Source organism: Bombina bombina, chromosome 5, assembly GCF_027579735.1.
Source record: "Bombina bombina isolate aBomBom1 chromosome 5, aBomBom1.pri, whole genome shotgun sequence".
NCBI classification, from domain to species: Eukaryota; Metazoa; Chordata; class Amphibia; order Anura; family Bombinatoridae; genus Bombina; species Bombina bombina.
This window is the reverse complement of record NC_069503.1, coordinates 846107766-846121495: the sequence shown is the minus strand read 5'-3', so window position 1 is coordinate 846121495 and position 13730 is coordinate 846107766. Positions and strand designations below refer to the sequence as shown.

Genomic DNA, 13730 nt, shown 5'->3' with positions numbered 1-13730 from the left:
CCCTTGCCCCAACACTGTGTGCCAGACATGCCATTATAGCAGACTTATATGGCTTTGGCGTTGCTTTTTGGTAATTAGAAGGCTGCTAAATGCCACTGCGCACCACACATGTTTTATACCCAGCAGTGAAGGGGTTAATTAGGGAGCATGTAGGCAGCTTGTAGAGTTAATTTTAGCTTAAGTGTAGTGTAGTAGACAACCAAAAGTATTGATCTAGGCCCATTTTGGTATATTTCATGCCACCATTTCACCGCCAAATGCGATCAAATAAAAAAAAAATTGTTCACTTTTTCACAAACTTTAGGTTTCTCACAGAAATTATTTACAAACAACTTATGCAATTATGGCATAAATGGTTGTAAATGCTTCTCTGGGATCCCCTTTGTTCAGAAATAGCAGACATATGGCTTTGGCGTTGCTTTTTGGTAATTAGAAGGCTGCTAAATGCCACTGCGCACCACACGTGTTTTATGCCCAGCAGTGAAGGGGTTAATTAGGGAGCATGTAGGCAGCTTGTAGAGTTAATTTTAGCTTAAGTGTAGTGTAGTAGACCACCCAAAGTATTGATCTAGGCCCATTTTGGTATATTTCATGTCACCATTTCACCGCTAAATGCAATCAAATTTTAAAAAAACAATTTTTTTCGCAATTTTAGGTTTCTCACTGAAATTATTTACAAATAGCTTGTGCAAATATGGCACAAATGGTTGTAAATGCTTCTCTGGGATCCCCTTTGTTCAGAAATAGCAGATATTTATGACTTTGGCGTTGCTTTCTGGTAATTAGAAGGCCGCTAAATGCTGCTGCGCATCACACGTGTATTATGGCTAGCAGTGAAGGGGTTAATTAGGTAGTTTGTAGGGAGCTTGCAGGGTTAATTTTAGCTTTTAGTGCAGAGATCAGCCTCCCACCTGACACATCAAACAGCTCCCTTCCCTCCCCCACCCCACAATTGTCCCCGCCATCTTAAGTAATGGCAGAAAGTCTGCCAGTACTAAAAAAAAAGGTTTTTAAAAAGGTTTTAAAATTTTTTAAGCATATTTACATATTCTGTGGTGTAGCATCCCCCCTTAGCCCCCAACCTCCCTGATCCCCCCCCCCAAAACAGCTCTCTAACCCTCCCCATCTGCCTTATTGGTGGCCATCTTGGGTACTGGCAGCTGTCTGCTATTATTTCACAGTCAAAAAAGTTTTTTTTTTTTTTTTAAATGTACACTACTGTTACACCAGATATGAGTGGTGGCACTGGGCAAGTGGGCACAGTATACACTGTGAGCCTGACACACACGCTGGCAGGCAGGCAATTGCAATTAGATTACACAGGAAAAAAAAAAAAAAGCAGACTGATGTTCTAGCCCTAAAAAGGGCTTTTTGGGATGCTGTCCTTACAGCAGAGATCAGATGAGTCCTTCAGGACTGTAGTGGACACTGAATACACTAGCCTAGCTATCGATTTCCCTATTAAATCATCAGCAGCTACACTGTCCCTCCTCTCACTAAGAATGCAGCTTCCAAATGAATCTAAAATGGATACTGTCCAGGAGGTGGGAGGTTCTGGGAGGGAGGGTCTGCTGCTGATTGGCTGTAATGTGTATTCTGACTGTGAGGTACAGGGTCAAAGTTTACTCAATGATGACGAATAGGGGCGGATCGAATATCGCATATGTTCGCCCGCCGAGGTAAATGCGAACATGCTATGTTCGCCGGGAACTATTCGCCGGCGAACAATTTGCAACATCACTACTACTAACAGTACCCGCTGGGTATCCTATGCCTGTTGAATCTCCTTTACTTGCTGCACCAGTGGCAGCTTACTTGAATCCTGTTGTTACTACTTCAACTATCTAGTATCCAGTGCCAGCCTGTCTACCAATACCTGCTGGACATTGCTTGTGCCTTCCCCCTTGGTACCTAGTTGTTGGACTGATCTCATGGTACCTGAACTTTTTCCTGTTTCTGGACTCTGCTCTTGTTTACCCATTGGTACCTAATTGCTGGACTAATCTCATGGTATCTGACCCTTGACCTGTTATTGGACTCTGCTCTTGTTTTACCCTTTCTATTAACCAATTCTTTGTTTTTGTTTCTCTTGCTTTTGTAAAAGGCTTTTGGTTTCCTGTAATCTGTTCCTGCATTTGAGTTCCCCTCACCCCACAGACAGAGGTAGATTAATAATATATAACATTTGTGTTCCCTGAAAAGCATAGTGCACTAAAATAGACTGTACCATGAATGAGCTCCATCTGATTGAATTAAGTTTTTTTTTTCAACTTTGTGGTTGTCTGTTACTATTTTTTTTTATGATTAACCCCTTGGCTCAATTACAAAGGTCATGGACCATGAACTTTTTTTAAAATGTAGAGATGTTGCTAAAATTAACCCCTTGAATTTCAGGAAGGCTTCAGCTCAATTATTTGCAGAACAATACAACTGTCTCTATAAGCAGCCAAGGGGGTTAAATGGTTAACGGAGCATGCTCCTGGTGTGGGGGAGCAGTTTTGGCACTAGCACCTTTGTTATTGCTGGTACTAAGACCTTACAATTATGTCAGAGCTGCAAATCATTGTTAAATGGGTTGTTGAGACAGGCATCTACATCTTTGGTCTGATGCTGATAAGTTTGTTGGGGAAGGTGATGGGTTTGTTGGGAAGGTGATGGCTGGGTTTACATTAGAGGCATTATTTCCCTCCTTCAGGAACCTGATATTTAAAAACTATGTGCTCAATGACTATCAATCAAACATGCTAATGCAAACAAAACAGCTAAAAACTTACAGCAACAACTAAAAATAAATGATTGCTCACATGGAATTAGCCCCTCACAGCAATAAACAGCCAGAATCTCCCCTGCTGATATTAAACCTAATGACTGATCAGCCAACCAGCATAACTGCACTATATTATGTAACTGGCCTGGCCTGCCAACAAGATACTTCCCTTCTGTAATCACCCCCCACGCACTTACATCAGATTAAACCTGCAGCATGATACAACCAAAGAAAGCTATCCCCTTAAAGGGACATTAGACATCTTATGATTTTTATATAAAATCTTTAGTTATGCTTAGCAAAAACAGCTTGGCAATATACTCATTATTAAATTTGCCTCTTTTATAATGTAGCTCTGAAAATTAAGAATTTAGGACTCCCTCTGCTTAGTGCACATTTGGCTCAGTGCTCAAGTAATATCCAACATGAATTTTACTGTATGCTCCCATAGAAGTCTGTTGTGTAAGGAATTTAGCGCACGTGCAAAAATGCTATTGATTGTGCTTGAGTCTTGTTAAACTCAAAGCCTACATGATCCATCCTTTCCCCCTGTCACCACCCTCCTAAATTTAGAAAAATGATACTATGTTTTTAAAAACACACACACACTAACTAGACCTCTAGATTTCTTACTGAGTTTGATGGCAGAAACTTCTTTCTTTATCCTTTTCCTGAATGACGAAAAGAGACTGAAGAAAGATGATTCTTTGGGGTAGATTGAACAAGTGCCGGGCGGTCATGACATCGCTAAATGCCGACATTTGTGAAATGCTTGTGCAATGCCGCCCCCTGCACATTTGCGGCCAATCGGCCACTAGTAGGGGCTGTTTATCATCCTGCTTCTTAACTTACATTTCAGGCGAGCCTGAACCTTTGGGCGTAGAAAGCAGCATCCGCTGCTTGTTAAATCTACCCCTTTAGCTGAACTTAAGGTAAGTACTTTACGAGTATTTTTTTTTCTTAAGGTAATATTGTATTTCTTTTTTTTTCATTTGGGTTCTTGGAGGCTATGTGCTAAGAGGTTACAGTGGGAGGGAGCACATGGGTGGATAATTTAGATGTGGGGATAGTGCAGTGAAAAGTGATTGCTTAGAAGCAAATAAGGTTTATGGGAATTATCTTCCAGTGAGAGTAGAATGGTTGAGAAGAGAAGTAGATGCAGGAGGAGAAATCACTGACATGGGATGTCAGCCATACAATTTATTTGTTATGGGTAGGAATAGCAGCATTCAGTGGGCTGGGTTCACCATTAGGTTTAATATTGTTTCAATGGCAATTTCAGTTAGGATCATAGGTCTATAACTCATAGGTAACAATGCTACAGCACCTGGGTGCTGCCTTCATACCCCCCTTCAACTCATCATGTGCAACACTTACAGTCAAACACAGTATGCAGCTAACTGGTGCTGGACCCAGGACTTGGTAATTAAGAGGTCACATGACTGTCACACACGTGTCCTGGAAAATCACTCACTGTTTTATTAATGGCAAGCAAGAGGTTAAAGCAGCTTTATGTGTTACTGGAACCAAGTTGTAGTTTTTTATATTATATAGATTTAATGATAAAGCATTAGGATAAACATTGATAGATTATTTTTGTGATGTGCGTAAGGGGACAATTTTACAGATTTTTACCAAGTTTACCAGTCTATCGCCTAGATAACGAGTCATGCGTTAGCCTTCAAAAGCAGCGTTGAGAGGTCCCAACGCTGCTTTTTAATGCCCACTGGTATTACGAGTCTTGAAATGACAGGCTCACCGCTCACTTTTTTTGGCAGACTCGAAAATACCGCAAATCCACTTACGTCAATTGCGTATCCTATTTTTTCAATGGGACTTGCATAATGCTGGTATTGCGAGTCTTCCAAAAAGTGAGCGGTACAGCCTCTCCTGTCAAGCCTGGTACCGCATTTAAAAGTTAGTAGTTAAGAGTTTTATGGGCTAACGCCATAGCATAAAACTCTTAACTAAAGTGCTAAAAAGTACACTAACACCCATAAACTACCTATTAACCCCTAAACCGAGGCCCCCCACATTGCAAACACTAAAATAAAAATTTTAATGCCTAATCTGCCGAACCGGACATCGCTGCCACTATAAAAAATATATTAACCCCTAAAACCGTCGCACTCCCGCATTGCAAACACTATTTAAATTTTATTAACCTCTAATCTGCCGTCCCTAACATCGTCGCCACCTACCTACATTTATTAACCCCTAATCTTCTGCTCCAACGTCACCGCAACTATATTAAATGTATTAACCCCTAAATCTAAGTCTAACCCTAACCCCCCCTAACTTAAATATAATTTAAATAAATATAAATAAAATTACTACAATGAACTACATTATTCCTATTTAAAACTAAATACTTACCTATAAAATAAACCCTAAGCTAGATACAATATAACTAATAGTTACATTTTAGCTAGCTTAGGGTTTATTTTTATTTTAAAGGCAACTTTGTATTTATTTTAACTAGGTAGAATAGTTATTAAATAGTTATTAACTATTTAATAGCTACCTAGTTAAAATAAAGTCAAATTTATTTAATTATAGTGTTGTGTTTGGTGTAATTGTAACTTAGGTTAGGTTTTATTTTACAGGTAAATTTGACTTTATTTTAACTAGGTAGCTATTAAATAGTTAATAACTATTTAATAACTATTCTACCTAGTTAAAATAAATACAAAGTTGCCTGTAAAATAAAAATAAACCCTAAGCTAGCTACAATGTAACTATTAGTTATATTGTAGCTAGTTTAGGGTTTATTTTATAGGTACGTATTTAGTTTTAAATAGGAATAATTTAGTTAATTGTAGTAATTGTATTTAGATTTATTTAAATTATATTTAATTTAGGGGGGTTAGGGTTAGACTTAGTTTTAGGGGTTAATAACTTTAATATAGTGGTGGCGACGTTGGGGGCGGCAGATTAGGGGTTAATAATTGTAGTTAGGTTGCGGCGACATTGGGGGCGGCAGATTAGGGGTTAATAAATAAAATGTAGGTGTCGGCGATGTTGGGGGCAGCAGATTAGGGGTTCATAACTATAGAGTAGGTGGCGGCGGTGTCCGGAGCGGCAGATTAGGGGTTAATAATATAATGCAGGTGTCGGCTATTTTGGGGGGGGGGCAGATTAGGGGTGTTTAGACTCGGGGTTCATGTTAGGGTTTTAGGTGTAGACATAAATTTATTTTTCCATAGGAATCAATGGGGCTGCGTTAGGAGCTTTACCCTGCTTTTTTGCAGGTGTTAGTTTTTTTTCCAGCCGGCTCTCCCCCATTGATTCTTATGGGGAAATCGTGCACAAGCACGTTTTACCAGCTCACCGCTACCGTAAGCAGCGCTGGTATTGAGGTGAGATGTGGAGCAAAATTTTGCTCTCCGCTCACTTTTCTGTGGCTAACCCCTGGTTTGTAAAAGCCCGTAAAACCAGCACTGTCTGCAAGTGAGCTGTGAGCATAAACTGCTCGTTAGCACCGCACAGCCTTACCGACAAAACTCGTAATCTAGCCGTATATTTTCTGAGTTGTAATGACACAGATCTCTGGATCTCCCACTACGATCATTTTAACTACACTTCTGAAGCAGTCACATATCCCAAGATAGTCTTATTACATTTATTTCTGCATCTTACCATATGACAGCTTGAAAAAACATAATTTATGCTTACCTGATAAATTTATTTCTCTTGCAGTGTATTCAGTCCACGGGTCATCCATTACTTATGGGATATATTCCCTTCCCAACAGGACGTTGCAAGAGGATCACCCAAGCAGAGCTGCTATATAGCTCCTCCCCTCACATGTCATATCCAGTCATTCGACCGAAACAAGACAAGAAAGGAGAAACCATAGGGTGCAGTGGTGACTGGAGTTTTAATTAAAATTTAGATCTGCCTTAAAAAGACAGGACGGGCCGTGGACTGAATACACTACAAGAGAAATAAATTTATCAGGTAAGCATAAATTATGTTTTCTCTTGTTAAGTGTATTCAGTCCACGGGTCATCCATTACTTATGGGATACCAATACCAAAGCTAAAGTACACGGATGATGGGAGGGACAAGGCAGGAACATTAAACAGAAGGAACCACTGCCTGTAGAACCTTTCTCCCAAAAACAGCCTCCGAAGAAGCAAAAGTGTCAAATTTGTAAAATTTGGAAAAGTATGAAGTGAAGACCAAGTTGCAGCCTTGCAAATCTGTTCAACAGAGGCCTCATTCTTAAAGGCCCAGGTGGAAGCCACAGCTCTAGTGGAATGAGCTGTAATTTTTTCAGGAGGCTGCTGTCCAGCAGTCTCATAGGCTAAGCGTATTATGCTACGAAGCCAAAAAGAGAGAGAGGTAGCCGAAGCCTTTTGACCTCTTCTCTGTCCAGAGTAAACGACAAACAGAGAAGAAGTTTGTCGAAAATCTTTAGTTGCCTGTAAGTAGAACTTCAGGGCACGGACCACGTCTAGATTATGCAAAAGACGTTCCTTCTTTGAAGAAGGATTAGGACATAAATATGGAACAACAATCTCTTGATTGATATTCCTGTTAGAAACAACCTTAGGTAAAAACCCAGGTTTAGTACGCAGGACTACCTTGTCTGAATGAAAGATTAGATAAGGAGAATCACAATGTAAGGCAGATAACTCAGAGACTCTTCGAGCCGAGGAAATAGCCATCAAAAACAGAACTTTCCAAGATAAAAGCTTAATATCAATGGAATGAAGGGGTTCAAACGGAACACCCTGAAGAACTTTAAGAACCAAGTTTAAGCTCCACGGAGGAGCAACAGCTTTAAACACAGGCTTAATCCTAGCCAAAGCCTGACAAAAAGCTTGGATGTCTGGATTCTCTGCCAGACGCTTGTGTAAAAGAATAGACAGAGCAGAAATCTGTCCCTTTAGTGAACTAGCGGATAAGCCCCTTTCTAAACCCTCTTGTAGAAAAGCCAATATCCTAGGAATCCTAACCTTACTCCATGAGTAACTCTTGGATTCACACCAATATAAATATTTACGCCATATCTTGTGGTAAATTTTTCTGGTAACAGGTTTCCGAGCCTGTATTAATGTATCAATAACCGAATCCGAAAACCCACGCTTTGATAGAATCAAGCGTTCAATTTCCAAGCAGTCAGCCTCAGAGAAATTAGGTTTGGATGGTTGAAAGGACCCTGAATTAGAAGGTCCTGCCTCAGGGGTAGAGACCATGGTGGACAGGACGACATGTCCACTAGATCTGCATACCAGGTCCTGCGTGGCCACGCAGGCGCTATCAGAATCACAGATGCTCTCTCCTGTTTGATCCTGGCAATCAGTCAAGGTAGCAACGGAAAAGGTGGAAACACATAAGCTGTGTTGAAAACCCAAGGGGCTGCTAGTGCATCTACCAGCACCGCTCCCGGGTCCCTGGACCTGGATCCGTAACAAGGAAGCTTGGCGTTCTGGCGAGATGCCATGAGATCCAGATCCGGTTTGCCCCAACGACGAATCAGTTGAGCAAATACCTCCGGGTGAAGTTCCCACTCCCCCGGATGAAAAGTCTGGTGACTTAGAAAATCCGCCTCCCAGTTCTCCACGCCTGGGATGTAGATCGCTGACAGGTGGCAAGAGTGAGACTCTGCCCAGCAAATTATCTTCGAGACTTCCAACATCGCTAGGGAACTCCTGGTTCCCCCTTGATGATTGATGTAAGCCACAGTCGTGATGTTGTCCGACTGAAATCTGATGAACCTCAGTGTTGCTAACTGAGGCCAAGCTAGAAGAGCATTGAATATTGCTCTTAATTCTAGAATGTTTATCGGGAGGAGTCTCTCCTCCTGAGTCCACGATCCCTGAGCCTTCAGGGATTTCCAGACTGCTCCCCAGCCTAGTAGACTGGCATCTGTTGTTACAATTGTCCAATCTGGTCTGCGAAAAGTCATTCCTTTGGACAGATGAACCCGTGACAACCACCAGAGAAGAGAATCTCTGGTCTCCTGGTCCAGATTTAGCAAAGGGGACAGATCTGAGTAATCCCCGTTCCATTGACTTAGCATGCATAGTTGCAGCGGTCTGAGATGTAGGCGCGCAAATGGCACTATGTCCATTGTCGCGACCATTAAGCCGATTACTTCCATGCACTGAGCTAATGATGGGCTTGGAATGGAGTGAAGGACACGGCAAGCATTGAGAATCTTTGATAACCTGGACTCCGTCAGGTAAATCTTCATCTCTACAGAATCTATAAGAGTCCCTAGAAAAGGGACCCTTATGAGTGGTAACAGAGAACTCTTTTCCACGTTCACTTTCCACCCATGCGACCTCAGAAATGCTAGAACTATCTCTGTATGAGACTTTGCATTTTGAAAACTTGACGCTTGTATCAGAATGTCGTCTAGGTACGGAGCCACCGCTATGCCTCGTGGTCTTAGTACCGCCAGAAGTGAGCCCAGAACCTTTGTAAAAATTCTCGGGGCCGTAGCTAACCCGAAGGGAAGAGCTACAAACTGGTAATGCCTGTCTAGAAAGGCAAACCTTAGGTACCGATAATAATCTTTGTGAATCGGTATGTGAAGGTAGGCATCCTTTAAGTCCACTGTGGTCATATATTGACCCTCTTGGATCATGGGTAGGATGGTCCGAATGGTTTCCATCTTGAACGATGGAACCCTTAGGAATTTGTTTAAGATTTTTAAGTCTAAGATTGGTCTGAAGGTTCCCTCTTTCTTGGGAACCACAAACAGATTTGAATAAAACCCTTGCCCCTGTTCCGTCCGCGGAACTGGGTGGATCACTCCCATCACTAAGAGGTCTTGTACACATTGTAGAAATGCCTCTTTCTTTACTAGGTTTGTTGATAACCTTGACAGATGAAACCTCCCTTGTGGAGGAGAAGTTTTGAAATCCAGAAGGTATCCCTGAGATATAATCTCCAACATCCAGGGATCCTGTACATCTCTTGCCCAAGCCTGGGCGAAGAGAGAAAGTCTGCCCCCCACTACATCCGTCTCCGGAAAGGGGGCCCTGTCTTCATGCTGTCTTAGGGGCGGAAGTAGGCTTTCTGGCCTGCTTGCCCTTGTTCCATGACTGGTTGCCTTTCCAACCCTGTCTGTAACGAGCAGTAGTTCCTTCCTGTTTTGGAGCGGAGGAAGTTGATGCTGCTCCTGCCTTGAAATTACAAAAGGCACGAAAATTAGACTGTTTGGCCTTTGATTTGGCCCTGTCCTGAGGAAGGGAGTGGCCCTTACCTTCAGTAATGTCAGCAATAATTTCCTTCAAGCCGGGCCCGAATAAGGTCTGCCCTTTGAAAGGAATGTTTAGTAGTTTAGACTTAGAAGTTACATCTGCTGACCAGGATTTAAGCCATAGCGCTCTGCGCGCCTGTATGGCGAATCCGGAATTCTTAGCCGTAAGTTTGGTTAAATGCACTACGGCATCCGAAACAAACGCATTAGCCAGCTTAAGGGTTCTAATCTTGCTCAAAGACTCATCCAATGGTGCTGTGCGAATCGCCTCTTCCAGAGACTCAAACCAGAATGCCGCTGCAGCAGTGAGAGGCGCAATGCATGCAAGAGGCTGTAATATAAAACCTTGTTGAACAAACATTTTCTTAAGGTAACCCTCTAATTTTTTATCCATTGGATCTGAGAAAGCACAGCTATCCTCCACCGGGATAGTGGTACGCTTGGCTAAAGTAGAAACTGCTCCCTCCACCTTAGGGACCGTCTGCCATAAGTCTCGTGTGGTGGCGTCTATAGGGAACATTTTTCTAAATATCGGAGGAGGGGAAAAAGGCACACCGGGTCTATCCCACTCCTTGCTAATAATCTCTGTAAGCCTCTTTGGTATAGGAAAAACGTCAGTACACACCGGTACCGCATAGTATTTATCCAGCCTACATAATTTCTCTGGGATTGCCACCGTGTCACAATCATTCAGAGCCGCTAACACCTCCCCTAGCAACACGCGGAGGTTCTCAAGCTTAAATTTAAAATTTGAAATTTCTGAATCCGGTCTCCCCGAATCAGAACCGTCGCCCACAGAATGAAGCTCTCCGTCCTCATGTTCTGCAAATTGTGACGCAGTACCAGACATGGCTCTCGTGTCATCGGCGCGCTCTGTCCTTAACCCAGAGCTGTCGCGCTTGCCTCTTAACTCGGGCATATTGTATAATACTTCTTTCATAACATTAGCCATATCATGTAAAGTGATTTGTAAGGGCCTTGATGTACTTGGCACCTCAATCTCACGCACCTCCCGAGCGGGAGACGAAGGTACTGACACGTGAGGAGAGTTAGACGGCATAACTTCCCCCTCGTTGTCTGGTGATAATTTCTTTATCGGTACAGATTGACTTTTATTCAAAGTAATATCAATACAATTGGTACACATATTTCTATTGGGCTCCACATCGGCTTTTAAACATAATGAACAAGCAGATTCCTCTGTATCAGACATGTTTAAACAGACTAGCAATGAAACTAGCAAGCTTGGAAATTACTTTCAATAAGTTTACAAGCAATATAAAAAACGCTGCAGCACTTTTAAAAAACACAGTTGAATAACAAAGAACTAATTCAGTTATAGTCAACAATTCTTTAAATGTATTAATTAGCAGAGGATTGCACCCATTAGCAAAAGGATGATTAACCCCTCAGTAATAACAAATTAAGATTTATCACAGTCAAACACACTGTCACAGGTCTGCTGTGACTGATTACCTCCCTCAAAAACTAATTTTGAAGACCCCTGAGCTCTCTAGAGACGTCCAGGATCAAGGAGGAAGAACAGGAAGACTGTGCTAGAATTTTAACTGCGCAACAAGGTGCTAAAAAAGGCCCCTCCCACTCATTTACAACAGTGGGAGACCTGATATAACGGTTTCTATGCAGAAATATACGTTAGCCATGTGGAAAAAAATCATGCCCTAAAGGATTTATCACCAAAGTACCTCACAAAACGAATAACATGCCAGTAAACGTTTTAAAAAACAAACTTTCTTTAATGTCATGCAAAGTTATCACTAAGCCTGCTACCAGTCGCTTCCACTGCAGATAAGGCTTAAGCATTATTTCAGTATTAACAGTATTTTCTCAGAGTCCCTAGAAAATAACTCTACTGTGCATACATTTATCAGCCTGATACCAGTCACTACTACTGCATTTAAGGCTGTACTTACATCATACGGGTAACAGCAGTGTTTTCTTAGTCAATTCCATTCCCAGAAAATATTGTACTGCACATACCTCATTTGCGGGGGACCCCGCATGCTATTCCCATTTTCTGAAGTTACCCCACTCCTCAGAATGTCGAGAACAGCCAGTGGATCTTAGTTACGCCTGCTAAGATCATAGAAAACGCAGGCAGTTTCTTCTTCCAAATACTGCCTGAGATAGAAAAACAGCACACTCCGGTGCCATTTAAAATAACAAACTTTTGATTGAAGAATAATTAAGTAAAAACTCCAACTCCTCTCTCGACCTCCTTCTTTGTTGAGGGTTGCAAGAGAATGACTGGATATGACATGTGAGGGGAGGAGCTATATAGCAGCTCTGCTTGGGTGATCCTCTTGCAACTTCCTGTTGGGAAGGGAATATATCCCATAAGTAATGGATGACCCGTGGACTGAATACACTTAACAAGAGAAATAATCAGTGAACTGTCTTATTATATCCCTAAAGAAATTGTTCACATGTCCTGAAGGTCTATAAAACAGTGTTTAAAGGCAGGAAACATATTTTTATCTAATCATAATGCAACGGTCAGAGCACTGTGACTTTTCAATTTCTAAACCAAAAAAATATGTCCGTTCGACATTGAAAACATTACAGTATATGCAACATAGCTTGCTTTGCTTTTCAGTTAATGATAAAGTACATTATGCTCCTCCATGAGTGTCTACAGGCTTACAGCATCTGATTGGCCGCACCAGTCAGGAAATGTGTTTATCATTTTTTTTACAGTAAGCAAACTATAGGCTGTGTTAAATAGGTTTTAAAAATAATACAGACCATTTTTCTTTAGTAGTGTCCCTTATAAAAAAAAAATATTTTAAGTTTAGCGTGTCTTTTAATTAATAAAGTGCAATTATTAAACGCAACCAAATAAATTAGCAGGTGCACTCCCCTGAGTTAGACGGCAGTAAGCACTAAAAGCATTTATTTGCTTGTTCAGGAAGTGTATGCTTGTCACAGAACTTGTTACCTGTTAAAAAGATAATGCAGACTTCTAAGGTCATGCCATATATTGCTTAAATAAGTGATTGTATTCTTTAGTATTCACTTTCACCACAAATCCTTAACACAGGCAATTACTTTTCTACAACTCCTTCTCTTCGCCAGAGTTTTACTGTGAAATTAGACCTGAGATTTGTTATCTAAAAGCTTGGAAGGGAGTTTTTATTCCCAGTAAGCTTACCGAGGCTCATTTTATATTGATGAATGTTACACTCTAAAACTAATGCTTGAGATGGACCAATCCCAAAAATATCTCCATCATGTGCCAAATGTGCCCCAGCTTGTTTTGCAGATCCCTTCAATGAACTGTTTTCCTTCCTTTTGTGAATCAAGATAACCTGGAACTAATATGATACTATTATTTTTACACAGAAGGAAACACCCCTTGCCAATGCTGCATTCTGGGCTGCGAGGAAAGGAAATCTGGCACTGCTTCAGCTTTTGCTAAACAGCGGACGAATAGACGTGGACTGCAAAGACAGTGTATGCCCTTTACCTATGCATGCCAAATATTCCTTAGATTATTCACTGATATGGATCTGAGGCCGGGATAACAGACGTTATACTTCTAATTTCACTACTCTGTAGAGTATTATCATTTGAGTGAGGTTTGTGTAATAAGAAATATAAAAATAAAAAACAATAAACAGTGACTTTTTTTTCCAATGATGATGAGGTTAAAGGAATAGGAAAGTCAAAATTAAATTTGCATGACTCAGATAGAGGATGTCATTTTAAGACACTTTTAAATTC

At 41.2% G+C, this 13730-nt stretch overlaps 1 protein-coding gene across 1 annotated transcript in view; it reads left to right on the top strand.

Moving 5' to 3' along the window:
* ANKRD29 (ankyrin repeat domain 29) overlaps positions 1 to 13730 on the top strand; it is a 338553-nt gene that overhangs the window by 12198 nt on the left and 312625 nt on the right. Inside the window, exon 2 of the mRNA XM_053714978.1 lies at positions 13350 to 13460. Within this exon, the coding sequence (XP_053570953.1) occupies positions 13350 to 13460 (111 nt within the window). The remainder of the gene's footprint in view (positions 1 to 13349; positions 13461 to 13730) is intronic.